Source organism: Diceros bicornis, chromosome 18 (assembly GCF_020826845.1).
Source record: "Diceros bicornis minor isolate mBicDic1 chromosome 18, mDicBic1.mat.cur, whole genome shotgun sequence".
NCBI classification, from domain to species: Eukaryota; Metazoa; Chordata; class Mammalia; order Perissodactyla; family Rhinocerotidae; genus Diceros; species Diceros bicornis.
Window position 1 is genome coordinate 55,510,970 of NC_080757.1, and position 11,535 is coordinate 55,522,504.

Below are 11,535 nucleotides of genomic sequence, written 5' to 3' on the forward strand. Positions count from 1 at the left end.
ATACATAATTTGTGTGTTCCATGATGCACGAAAGGTTAGGAAGGTGTGACCTAGTTCAACTACCATTTTACAAAGAAGGAAACTGAGGCCCAGGGAGGTAAAGTGACTTGCCCAAGGTCACACAGCGAAACAGCCAGAGCCCTTCTACTAAGAATAATAATTCTCAAACAGCAGAACTTTTTTTTACCTCAAATAAAATATTTTAGGAACTCAAGTTTATAATATAAACAGGGCTGTTCTAGTCTAAGAGGGGTTGGGGGATGCAGATATCCACCTCCCGGGCCTCCTCTTACCCACCACCCCCTTTCCCTGGGAGTCCCTGAGACTCTCCTCCAAAGCCCTAGGGCTTCAACTGTGCAAAAGGTATAGAGGTGGACGTAGCAGAGGGAGAGACTAGAATGTAAGACTGAACAGCGAGATTGAAAAGGAGGCCCCAACAGCTAGAAGAAGAGGAACTGGTGGCCAGCAGAGTCAGGTGAAGCTGCACAGGCTAGGGTGGGCGTTGGGGTGGCGGCTGGGGTGGGAGGAGAGCGTGAGAGCAGCAGCATCTGGAGCACAGAGGTTTCAGAAGAAAAGGTGCCTGGACCCTACCAGCCAAATGAGATGGGTGGGTGTCAGAGGCTGCAGGAGGAGCTGAGGAGGGCCAGAGGGGGACTTCCCACCCTACTGGCCTATTGCCCTGTCAGAATGGGGTGTCTTCCGCACTAAGTTCACGTTTGACTTAGGGAGAGAGAAGGCGCTGGGCCACGTGGGGTAGCAGGTTGCTGAGACGCCGCATCCCAGCCTGGTGCTAGGTGGGGTGCAGGAAGAGGCGACGCCAGACCTGGGGGCCATGTCCATTTTCTGCTTGGCCGCCAGAGGAAAGTGTGGCTCGAATCCCGCAAGGCTTTTTCTGTGAGCCTAAGGACATTGCACCCCACCCCACCCCACCCCACCCCAGAGGCGGGCCGCCAGCAAGTCCCCGAACCCTGAGGCTCTGAGCCTGCTCCGCCTCCGGCCCCGCCCGCCCGTCTTCGCTATTGGTTGCACCGTCCGGGCCAGAGCCCCCGGAGGGGTAATTAACGAAAGATTAATGAGCTCCCCAAAGTCAACAGAAAAATCGATGGGCCGCGGAGCAGGAGCGGCGGCTGCGCAGTCCCGCGGGGGGAGGGCGTTGGGGGCATCGGTCGGGGCGCAGGGGCCTCACCTGGACAGAAGATCCGCGCTGCGCCGCAGTCGGTGGTGAGCCGTCGGCAATGCCTGCCCAGGCCTCAGGTAAGGCTGCCCGGTGGCGCCATTAGGGCTGGGAGCGCCCTCGGACCGCTGGAGGAACATTGCCGGCGAGCCCACACTTGACACTCGCACCTACTTCCCCCGCAAAGTGAGGCAAGGACTAGGGGCTGCAGGGATTGGGGCCGGAGGGCGGGATGACTGATGGGAAGCCAACCCCGGTGACCCGAGCCCTGGCCCCTCTCTGCCCCCCACCTCGACCCGGCTCTGCGCCCCACCTCCTTTCCGCGGATGGGTGGCACACAAAGGTCAGCAGGGCGCGCCCCGCCACCAGCCGGATCCCGGCGCGCACAGCCGAAAGAGGGCTCTGAGGCCAGGAAAAAACGAAAAACCCGGACGGCTGGGAAAAGGCGTATGGGGTTGGGGCAGCCTGGAGGCCCGGTCTGTGGCATACTGCCCCAGGCCCCGCAGTCCCTCGAGTGGCTCAGAAAGAAATCCCGAAGCTCCCGGCCGGCGCTCAGCAGCCTCCTCCGGAGCTGGCCATGCGCTCCTGGCCAGGTGCCGCGCCCTGACGGCACCCCAGCTTTCATCACCTGCCTCTAACAGCAACCTACAAACTAGTTTGGTGTCCGGGCCCTCCCTGGGGCTGGCGTTGCGCCGAGAGGCGTACTGGACGGAGGGCGGTGGATTCCTTCTTGTCAGTTCCGGGTGCCCTCGCCCTCTTCCCGAGACCCCTACAGTGCCCACCCCGGCACCCTCCCCCGGGGCGGACCAATCCGCCACTTTCGGGCTCCCTCTAGAGGCCGTTGGAGGGTTGGCCCCCCGGGGGTGGCCGGCGGGGAAGATAGTAAGGGCGAGGACCCCGGAGAGAGAGTACCTGGAACCTTGTCCTTCCGTGTCCCCTCTAGGCTTGCAGTCCTAGCAAAAACCGCCCCTGGAATTCCCCAATAATCTTGACCCTTCCAGCCTCTCCAGGACCTCGAAAGAACTGGAAGGAAATGCACAGATAGCTAACACTGAGAGCTTTCTTTGTGCCACACACTGATCTACATGCATTTACATAAATTAAATCATTTAATTTTGACAAAACCCCTATGAGGTAGGTATTATGCATTAATTCCTTTGCTTATTCGTTCAAGAAATTTTTATTGACCATCTATCATGCACCAGGCACTAAACCATAGTTGTACATCCGTTTTACAGATGAGGAAACTGAGGCACAGAGAGTCTAAGTAGCTTGTCCAAGATCACACAGGTAGTAAGTGCCAGCATCTGGGCTCTTAATCATTAGGCTATCCTGCCTTGAGAGGACAGGGAGATGCTGGGGAAGGCGAGATGGAGCAGTCACAGTTGGGAGAAAAGGAGCAGGGAGGTGTCCTTGTGAGCCTCAGCCTTGCTCAACCTGGGTTGGGGAGCCTGGGAGGAAAGATTAAGATCAATCTGGAAAGTCTCCTGGGCTAGGCCAGGATGGAAACGTTTAATGGGAAAGGTCTCTGTCCATGACTCTGGTGCTGAAAGTTCCCGGGAAAATGCCGAGTCAGTTGGCAAACACTGGTTGAATGTCATGCCTGTGCCAAATTTGGGGGTCTGAGTTAAGCTCCTCTGCCCTGGAGGAGCTCCTGGCCTTGAGGGGAGCCAGCCACACTCACAGCACCTCACCGGACAGTGCACTCCCACTCTCAATAGATGCTGGGGCAGAAAGAGAAGGCTTCCCAGGAGAGGCGCTTAAGGTGGGTGGGAAGGATGAGTGAGAGCCATGGTGGAGGTTAGCAGGCGAGGCAGAAAGAACAGCAGGCTCCAGGAGCGATGGCTGGAAGCATGAGATCATGCTAGAAATGTGGAGCTGTCTGGCTGGGCCTGGACGGACGTGGGGGCAGGTGCCTGGAGTGTGATGAGAGGGCTGGACAGGGAGAGGGCAGAACTGGAGCAAGGATGACAGGGAGGACTGGGAAAGAGGGGGAAGGGGAATCATTTGTAGAATCTTTAAAAGAGGATCAAGTTTGATTATTCCACTTGCCCCAGAAGAGAATAGTAGAAGATATAAATATTGCGCAGGTTGCACATGGGAGAATGGGAGGCTGGAGAATGGGAGGCTGCATTTTAGAGCCAGATGAGAGAGGGTCTTCTGGTGGTTACACAGAGGGAGAGTCTGAAGCTCAGAGTTCAAAGGGAGAGACAGAGCAAAGCAGAACTAATTAAAATAGAGCACGATGCTGCTGCAGCAACCAGCATGGAGCTCAGCAGGGTACCAAGAGGAACACCTAATCCAGCCTTGGCATGGGGATTCAGGGGAGGCTGCTCAGAGGAGGTGGGGCTCTGCTGAGTCCTGAAGGACAAGCTCCAGTCAGCCAAGGGGCAAGGGGGTGGGCACTGTGGGCAAAGGGTGGGGTGTGGGCAGACAGGGAGGTGAGCAAAAGCAGGGGCATTCTGGGAACTGCAGCAGGATGGCACGGCCCGTGGGCAAGGGAGTGGGGTCTGAAGAAGGTGCTGGAGATGTAAGTCGAGGCTGGACCAGAAAGCCACAGCAGCTACCCTGCTTGGAGCACTTTACGCTCCAAGCACATACTGAACATTCACTGCCTTGTTTCATTTTGAAAGGCCATGCTAGGTAGTTTGGACTTTACACTGAGGGCAATTGGTTGCCTTTGCAGGGCTCACAGTATGAGAGAGGCACAATGGGCAGGGAGACCAGTCCAGGAGAGAGAGAAGGGGCCCTTGGCTATGGTAGTAGTTGAGGTCAAGAAAAATCTAAGAGCGGTTTGGGAGCTGGAACGGACAGGCTTGAGGCCTGAGAGAATCAGAGATGAGGAGAGAGACAAGGACAGCTGGTCCCCTGCTGGGAGATGTGGGAATGGAGACGCCACTCACTGAGATGGTGAACTTAGGGAACGGGCCTCCTACAGCCTGGAGAAGGAGGACAGTGCGCACTTGGAACCCTGAGCTCAAAGCACTAGGGATGCAAGGACAGTGGCAGGACCAAAGGAGAGCGCCCGAGGTGGCAGAGGGTGGCAAGGGAGCCTCCGAGGTCGCTCAGGAGAAGCCTCCCCACCAGGACAGCACCCAGAGCCAGCGAGGCTGTCTAGCTCTCTAGTGCAGCTCAGTCCCACAGGATTGAGTACCCAAAGGGCCTACAGGAGGAGTGTGCTGGCCTCCAGGCCAGGTCCCTGAGCTGCAGGGATAGGAAGACCCAAGATCAGGGTCCAACAGAGGGGTGACAAAGGGGTGGCCTGAGTGAAAGCTTGGGGAAGTTGAGGAAGTAGCAGGAGACATTGAGGGAAAGAGAAGAGTCAAGGATGGTGTTCCCCATGTTGTGCTGGGCATTATGGGACATCTAGGGGTCGGGGGGAGGGTGCAGATGGAAGTCAGTCTGTCACAGTCGAGGGCATGGCATTCATGCTGATCCCAACCTGTCCCAGGCAGACATTGCAAATCAATCCCAGAACTTTTCCCCTAAACCTTTAATGTGCATTAAAATTAATTTTGATTAAGTAAGTAATGTTGATTACATAAGTAGTGTTAAAAAAAAAAAAAACTAGAACATTAAACCACTCCCAGTCCTAGTACCTTCCTCCCTTCCCCAGAAGAAAATCCTGTTGTAAATCTGGTGAGTATCTTCTAGACCTTTTAAAAGTAATTTTTTATACACACTTTTGTACCCATACTAGAGTATTATCTCAGATCACAGCATTCTTTCCCACCAAGCCTACATTCAGCCTCAGGATCCTTCTCAACACAACTCTCTAAGCAATCATTACCCAACTAATCAGAGTCAGAACAAGAGAGGACACCTACTTGCTCCCCCTGACTTCAGGAGCGAAATTCCTCCCAGAAGTCAGCAGGGCACAAGCTGCCTTTTAGTGGCAAAAAGTCACAGCCCAGGGAACTGCCCAGTGGCCAGGCACTATGTGGTTGGCCCTGGCTCCCTTGACAGATATTATTATTCCACCTTGGGACCAGGCACTGAGACAGGAAGCTGGGCAGGGAGGGGAGGTGGTCCTCAAGCCAGTCAAAATAATCCCTATGTTTATGCGGAGCACAAGGGGTTTCCATATTCCCTGGTCTGTTTGAATCTCCTCAGGTCCTATAATGTAGATGGGGCAGTTGCTGTTATTTCCAAAGTCCCAACCAGAGAGGTTGCATAGTTTGTCCTAGGTCACACAGCAGTTAGGGGCAGGAGTGGAACTGAACCTAGGACAGCCTGGCAACCAACCAGGACCCCTTCTCCCTCCCCAGCCCCTACTGAGGCTCCACCGGTGGCCTCTCTAGAAGCACAGGAGACTGGACCAGCCCCAGCCAAAGAGAACCAAGTGGAGATGGGGGCTGAGGAGACGGTGGCCCCTGCCTCGCCCCACCAGAAGTCCTGGCTGGTGCGGCATGTCTCCCTGCTGCTGCGGCGGGACCGGCAGGCCCAGAAGGCCGGGCAGCTCTTCTCGGGGCTCCTGGCCCTCAACGTGGTGTTCCTGGGCGGAGCCTTCATCTGCAGCATGATCTTCAACAATGTGGCCGTCACTCTGGGCGACGTGTGGATCCTGCTGGCTGTGCTGAAGGCCCTCTCCATCCTCTGGCTCCTCTACTACGCCACAGGCACCTCCCGCCGATCGCACGCTGTGCTCTACCGGGACCCTCACGCGGGACCCATTTGGGTGCGGGGTGAGTGTCGAGTGCTGGGTAGATGGAGAGGGTGGGGAGGGACAGCCCAGTCCAGGGGAGGTGCCAACGGCCCCCTGGCCTGGCCAGGCTCCCTGGTGCTCTTTGGCAGCTGCACCATCTGCCTGAACGTCTTCCACATGGGCTACGACGTGAGCCACATCCAGTGCAAGTCGCAGCTGGAGCTCGTCTTCCCTGCCATCGAGATCGTCTTCATCGGTGTCCAGGTGACAGGCCTCTCCCATCCGTGCCACCGGGCACACACTCCACCTACCCATGCTATGCGCACACACACGCTGACCTGTGCCTAGAAACAGCCACATAGGCAAATACCTACATGGCCCAGGGTGTGTACACACTACCACAGCTCCTCCACAAATATTTGCCTCCGGTACCCACATCCACACATACTTGCATATACCTGCATCAGCGCACACACCATGTCACCGAAATGCAGACTATTAATACATCTGCCTGTACATACTTGTATATGCCTAAATCTGCAGCCCAGATATGCAGAGCTACTCACAGCAATGGATATCCAACTCCCTCCTGAGCTCCTGTTCTGTACCGGGCACTGTGCTAGGTGTTTCATCTGCATCGTCTTCTTTATTTTCCCAAAATAAACAGGGACTGCCCTGAGAGGTAAGCATTTTAGCCCCATTTTAGAGCCAAAGAGACTGAGGCCCAGAGATATTTTGCCACTGGCCCAAGACCACACAGCAAGGAAACAGTGGAGCCAGGATTCCAACCCAGGCTTCCTCACTGTCTTTTCCATTGTAAATATCTACACGCAACTGGGGCACAGCCCACGGTCCCACCCCGCAGCCCCTGGGCTCAAGGCCTCATCTCTTTCAGACCTGGGTGCTCTGGAAACACTGTAAGGATTGTGTTCAGGTCCAGACCAACTTCACTAGGTAAGATGGGGACCCCTTCTCTTTCTCCAACAACTACAGCTTCCCTGGACAGGGTGACCCTGGGGCTGTGGGTTAGTCTGGAAAAGCATCCCAGGTAGCCCCGGGCTGCCTTTTCTGAAGTCCTAATGCCAGATGAGATCTGGCTTTGGGAGAGAATGGTTGCCCAAAAGCGGTCATGGTGAGGTTCGGGTCCCCGGGGAGCCGGCCAGGCTGTGTGGGCAGAGTACGGCACCTCCTCCAGGTGTGGCCTGATGCTGACCCTGGCCACCAACCTGCTGCTGTGGGTTCTGGCCATCACCAACGACTCCATGCACAGCGAGATCGAGGCCGAGCTCAGCGCCCTCGTGGGGAAGCTCTCAGGTACAGATGAGCCCAGGACCCCCTCACCCGCAATATGTGCGCACACATACACACACACCCCTGCGCACACCCCCTCATGCCATGCTCCCTCAAACAGGTGAGGCTCGGTAAGGCTCTAGAGTTGGGAGCAAACTCTAGAGGCCAGATCATGACGAATCAGAAAACTGACGTCCTGCTCCCATTCTGTGCCTGCCTCATCAGGGGCTGGCACCCTGCAGCCTGCTCCAGGCATCCATCTAGCTGTCAGCAAGCTAGCCACTAATCCTGGCTGAGCTAGTCACTGATGAGTCCAGCTATGCACCCCACCCCTGGTATTTGCATTTTACTTTCAAGAAACTAAAAAGCCTTTAGGACTCAAAGGAATGTTTTCCTAACACAATTGTAGGTACCTGGACATATCAAGAGGGACAGGAGATTTCTGGGTAGAAAGAACTCCCCACACTGTCCCGCGTGCCCAATCCCCGCCTGTACAGTCTGGCCCTTAGAGGCGGTATCCCAGAAACCTTCGTGGGAACATTGCTGTCTGTGGGACTCAGCCACACCTGGATGTATTCAGCGCCCCCCCCAGGTGGCATCACCATCCTGACCTGTGTACAGCCAAGCCCTCCCAGCACAATCATGTGTTTACACACCCACTGCATAAATCATGGCACTCCTGTGGACTGTGGGCATTCTTTATGCTCCAGACATTTTTCAGAAGAGCCATGCAAAGAGAATTTTTGGCAAGTGACATCATGGATTCTTTTATTATTAGAAAATTCAAACATTCATACAGATGAGTGGAAGAACAAGATCTATCCATCACCCAGACATAATCATTATTGACATTTTGCAACATTTATTTCTGTTTTTTTGCTGAGTTATTTACATTACTGAGATCACGGCATTCATCTCAAAACATTTCGGTATGCATCTCTTCAAAGTCAGTGTATTACCTTACACTACCACAATGCTATTATAATTTCCAACAAAAGTCCTTAATATCATCGCCACCCTCTTCATCCATCTATACTCAGCTTTCTGCAGTAAGCTAAGTATCTAAGTCTCTTTTTTCCTAATGACATTGAGACTTGTCAGGCTGCTTCCTTGTGGTGGCATTTGAGCTGTTGCCCTCTCCCCTGCTTTTCCTAGAAACTGGCTGCAGAGACTAAAGTCTTGACCAGATTCAGGTTGAGCGTTTTTGGTGCTGGCATTCCACAGGTGATGCTGTGTGCTTTGCAGGGCACCTCATTGCAGGGCAAGGTGTCTGATTACCCCACTGCACATGCTGCTGAGGGTCCAGGTATAGCAGCCAGATCCTCCCATTATAAAGTTACAGGTCTCCCCTTGTGCCCAAAAAGTAACCTGGAGAGTAGAGGTGGCATTTGGCACCAGAGACATCATGCATTAAATGCTTTACATAAGCTTGGCACCTGAAGTCTTGAATCCCTTTGTAAAGGAATGATCATCCTGTGATTTCTGATTTCTATCACTGGGCCTCAGTTCCCATATCTGTAAAATGGGTAGCTGGGTCCCTTCCACCTCTGGCATTCTCCAGAAGGTGAATGGGACTGACTTGTCAGCTGGTTTCCTCAGAGCAAGGCCCACCTGCACGTCTGTCCCCTCTCGCCCTGCCCCCTCCCAGGCAATGAGACCAATACCTGCCTGTGCCTCAACGCCACAGTGTGCAAGGTCTTCCGGAAGGGCTACCTGATGCTCTACCCCTTCAGCACCGAGTACTGCCTCATCTGCTGTGCTGTGCTCTTTGTCATGTGGAAGAACGTGGGCCGCCGCCTGGCACCCCACACAGGCGCCCACCCCGGCACCCTGCCCTTCTGCCTGCACGGGGCCATCTTTGGGCCACTGCTGGGCCTGCTGGTGCTGGTGGCAGGCGTGTGCATCTTCGTGCTCTTCCAGATCGAAGCCAGCGGCCCCACCATCGCGCGCCAGTACTTCACCCTCTACTATGCCTTCTATGCGGCTGTGCTGCCCGCCATGAGCCTGGCGTGCCTGGCGGGCACGGCCATCCACGGGCTGGAGGAGCGAGAGCTGGACACGCTCAAGAACCCCACCCGCAGCCTGGACGTGGTGCTGCTGATGGGCGCAGCCCTGGGCCAGATAGGCATAGCCTACTTCTCCATCGTGGCCATCGTGGCCACTCACCCCCACAAGCAGCTCAACCGCCTCATCCTGGCCTACTCGCTGCTGCACATCCTGCAGCACATCGCCCAGAACCTCTTCATCATCGAGGGCCTCCACCGGCGCCCGCTCTGGGAGGCAGCTCCCGAGGGCCTGGCGGGGAAGCAGGAGGCAGGGCCACCCCGTAGGGGCTCCCTGCTGGAGCTGGGCCAGGACCTGCGGCGGGCCTCGCGCACCTATATCCACTCCTACAGCCACCTCAACCAGAAGCGGCGGGCGCTCAAGGAGATCTCGCTCTTCCTCATCCTCTGCAACATCACAGTGAGTGGTGGGCGGGAGGCGTGGGGGCAGAGCTGGCCAGGCAGCCCCAGAAATCCTCGAGGGCTCAGGAAGGAACGGATCAAGGCGCATTCATTGCATATTGACTGTCCCAAGAGCGACTGGCTTGTCCCTTTGATTGCCAAGGACACATGCCCGTTTCCAACTAGCTCAATGCTACTTGAGAACAGAGTCCCCCAGCTCCCTGCAAAGTGCCTGGCATGAATGAATGTGCTAAGTGTGGAGCTAAGTGCTCTTTACAAATAAGCATGTAAGATTTCTACCCTCAGGAAGATTCCTGTCTAGTTGGTGAGACACTGGGGGACCAATTAGAAAATTACCAAATAATTAATCATCCACTGAATTCAAAGAAAGAGATCAGAAAGTGCCTGGTTTTCTAAAGGCTCTCTAGTGGAAGGTGTTGACGACAATTGCTCAGTGTCTGGCGGCTGCTAAGCCCCAAGTCTACCTCCCTATGTAATAGCTCCCCCCTCGCTGGATCATCACGGCAACCCCATGCAACAGGCACTATTAATGTCCCTCTTTGACAGATGAGGAAACTGAGGCTTAGGTTGTTTGACCTGCACACGGTCCCATGCCCTGGGACCAGTCAGGGTTGTCTGAGCCCATGTTGGTAACGACCGCTCTGGAAACACCTCAGGTGCTGAAACCTCTGGCCCCGGCAGAGCATCAGTAATAAATTGGCCCTAAAGTGCAGTAGGAGCTCAGAGAAGGAAGCATGGGCCCAAGTGGCCAAGGAAGGCTCCATGAAGGTTTGATCTGGGCCTCGAGAAATGGGCAGAATTTGGACAGAAGGCAAGGCTGGGGTGGAGGGTGCAAAGAGTCATAACTAGCAGGAGAATGAAGCTAGAGCAGAAGGCGGTTGAGGTCAGGGCCCAGGGAAGCCCAGCTTGATGGGGCAGGCTGTACCATGCGTGGTGGCAGCCCACGTCTCATGATCCATCTGGAGGTCAGGCTGGCCCCAGGCAAGCCAAGAAGTGTCTGAGGCCTTCTGCTGTAGAGGGGGAACATGGTGGGAGAGGGGCTGGCCCCAGGGTGAGGGGATGCTAGGTTGGGGGATGTGCTGGAGGAGCTGCAGGTTCTGGGGCCTGCCTCCACTGAGCTGAAGGCCTTGGGGCATGGGAGAGCCCCCTGCCACTCAACGCCCTCCTCTCCTCCCCAGCTGTGGATGATGCCCGCATTTGGGATACACCCAGAGTTTGAGAACGGACTGGAAAAGGATTTCTATGGCTACTGGACATGGTTCACCATCGTCAACTTTGGCCTGCCGCTGGGGGTCTTCTACCGCATGCACTCTGTGGGGGGGCTGGTGGAGGTCTACCTGGGGGCCTGAGGCTGCCCAAGGAACCCACCCCCGGCAGAACCTCAAAGTGCCAAGGCTGGGGGGAAGGTAGCCCAGAGCATTCCAGGGCGCCCTGGACCAGCCTGGGCCCCCCAAAGCCTCCCCCTCCCCAATGCCTCACTGAGATGGGAGGGCACTGTCTGCAGCCCAAGACCAAGGGCAGCGTCTGGACACTGAGCTCCTGATGCCCACACCCAGGACTGGGCACACGCCTGCCCCCCGCTTACCACCACAATCAGAACTACCCAGGATGCACCTCAGGAAGCCACAACTACTCTCTAGGAGGGTCAGTCCTAAATAACTGAGTCTGGGGAGTTTGGAGAGGGGAGCCCCTACCCAGCCAGGCCTCAGTGGTCTGCCTCCTACTGTGGGAAGGGCACACGGTCCAAGCCCAGCCCAGGACATCCTGGGAGCTTGAAGCTCGGCAGACAGCCCTGCTCCTCCCTCCCCACACACCCTGTCTCCTAATGAGCTCATTAATTAGCTGCCAGGCAGGGTTCAACAGCTGTCTCCCTCTGCCATAAACCCTGTTTGTTTGATCGATTACATTCGGGCTTCGTGGCATTTGTTCCCAGGGACGGAGCTGCCACTCCGGGTATGGTG

The 11,535-nt window shown here is 55.8% G+C and overlaps 1 protein-coding gene across 1 annotated transcript; it reads left to right on the forward strand.

Annotated features, from left to right (window-relative positions):
• Positions 1–1,223: 1,223 nt before the first annotated feature.
• OTOP3 (otopetrin 3) lies at positions 1,224–11,481 on the forward strand. The gene is made up of 7 exons (XM_058561552.1): positions 1,224–1,254; positions 5,443–5,859; positions 5,947–6,083; positions 6,715–6,773; positions 7,015–7,133; positions 8,758–9,572; positions 10,753–11,481. Exons 1-7 carry the CDS (start codon positions 1,236–1,238, stop codon positions 10,921–10,923), a joined length of 1,737 nt encoding a protein of 578 aa, XP_058417535.1. The 5' UTR covers positions 1,224–1,235; the 3' UTR covers positions 10,924–11,481.
• The last annotated feature ends 54 nt before the right edge of the window (positions 11,482–11,535 follow it).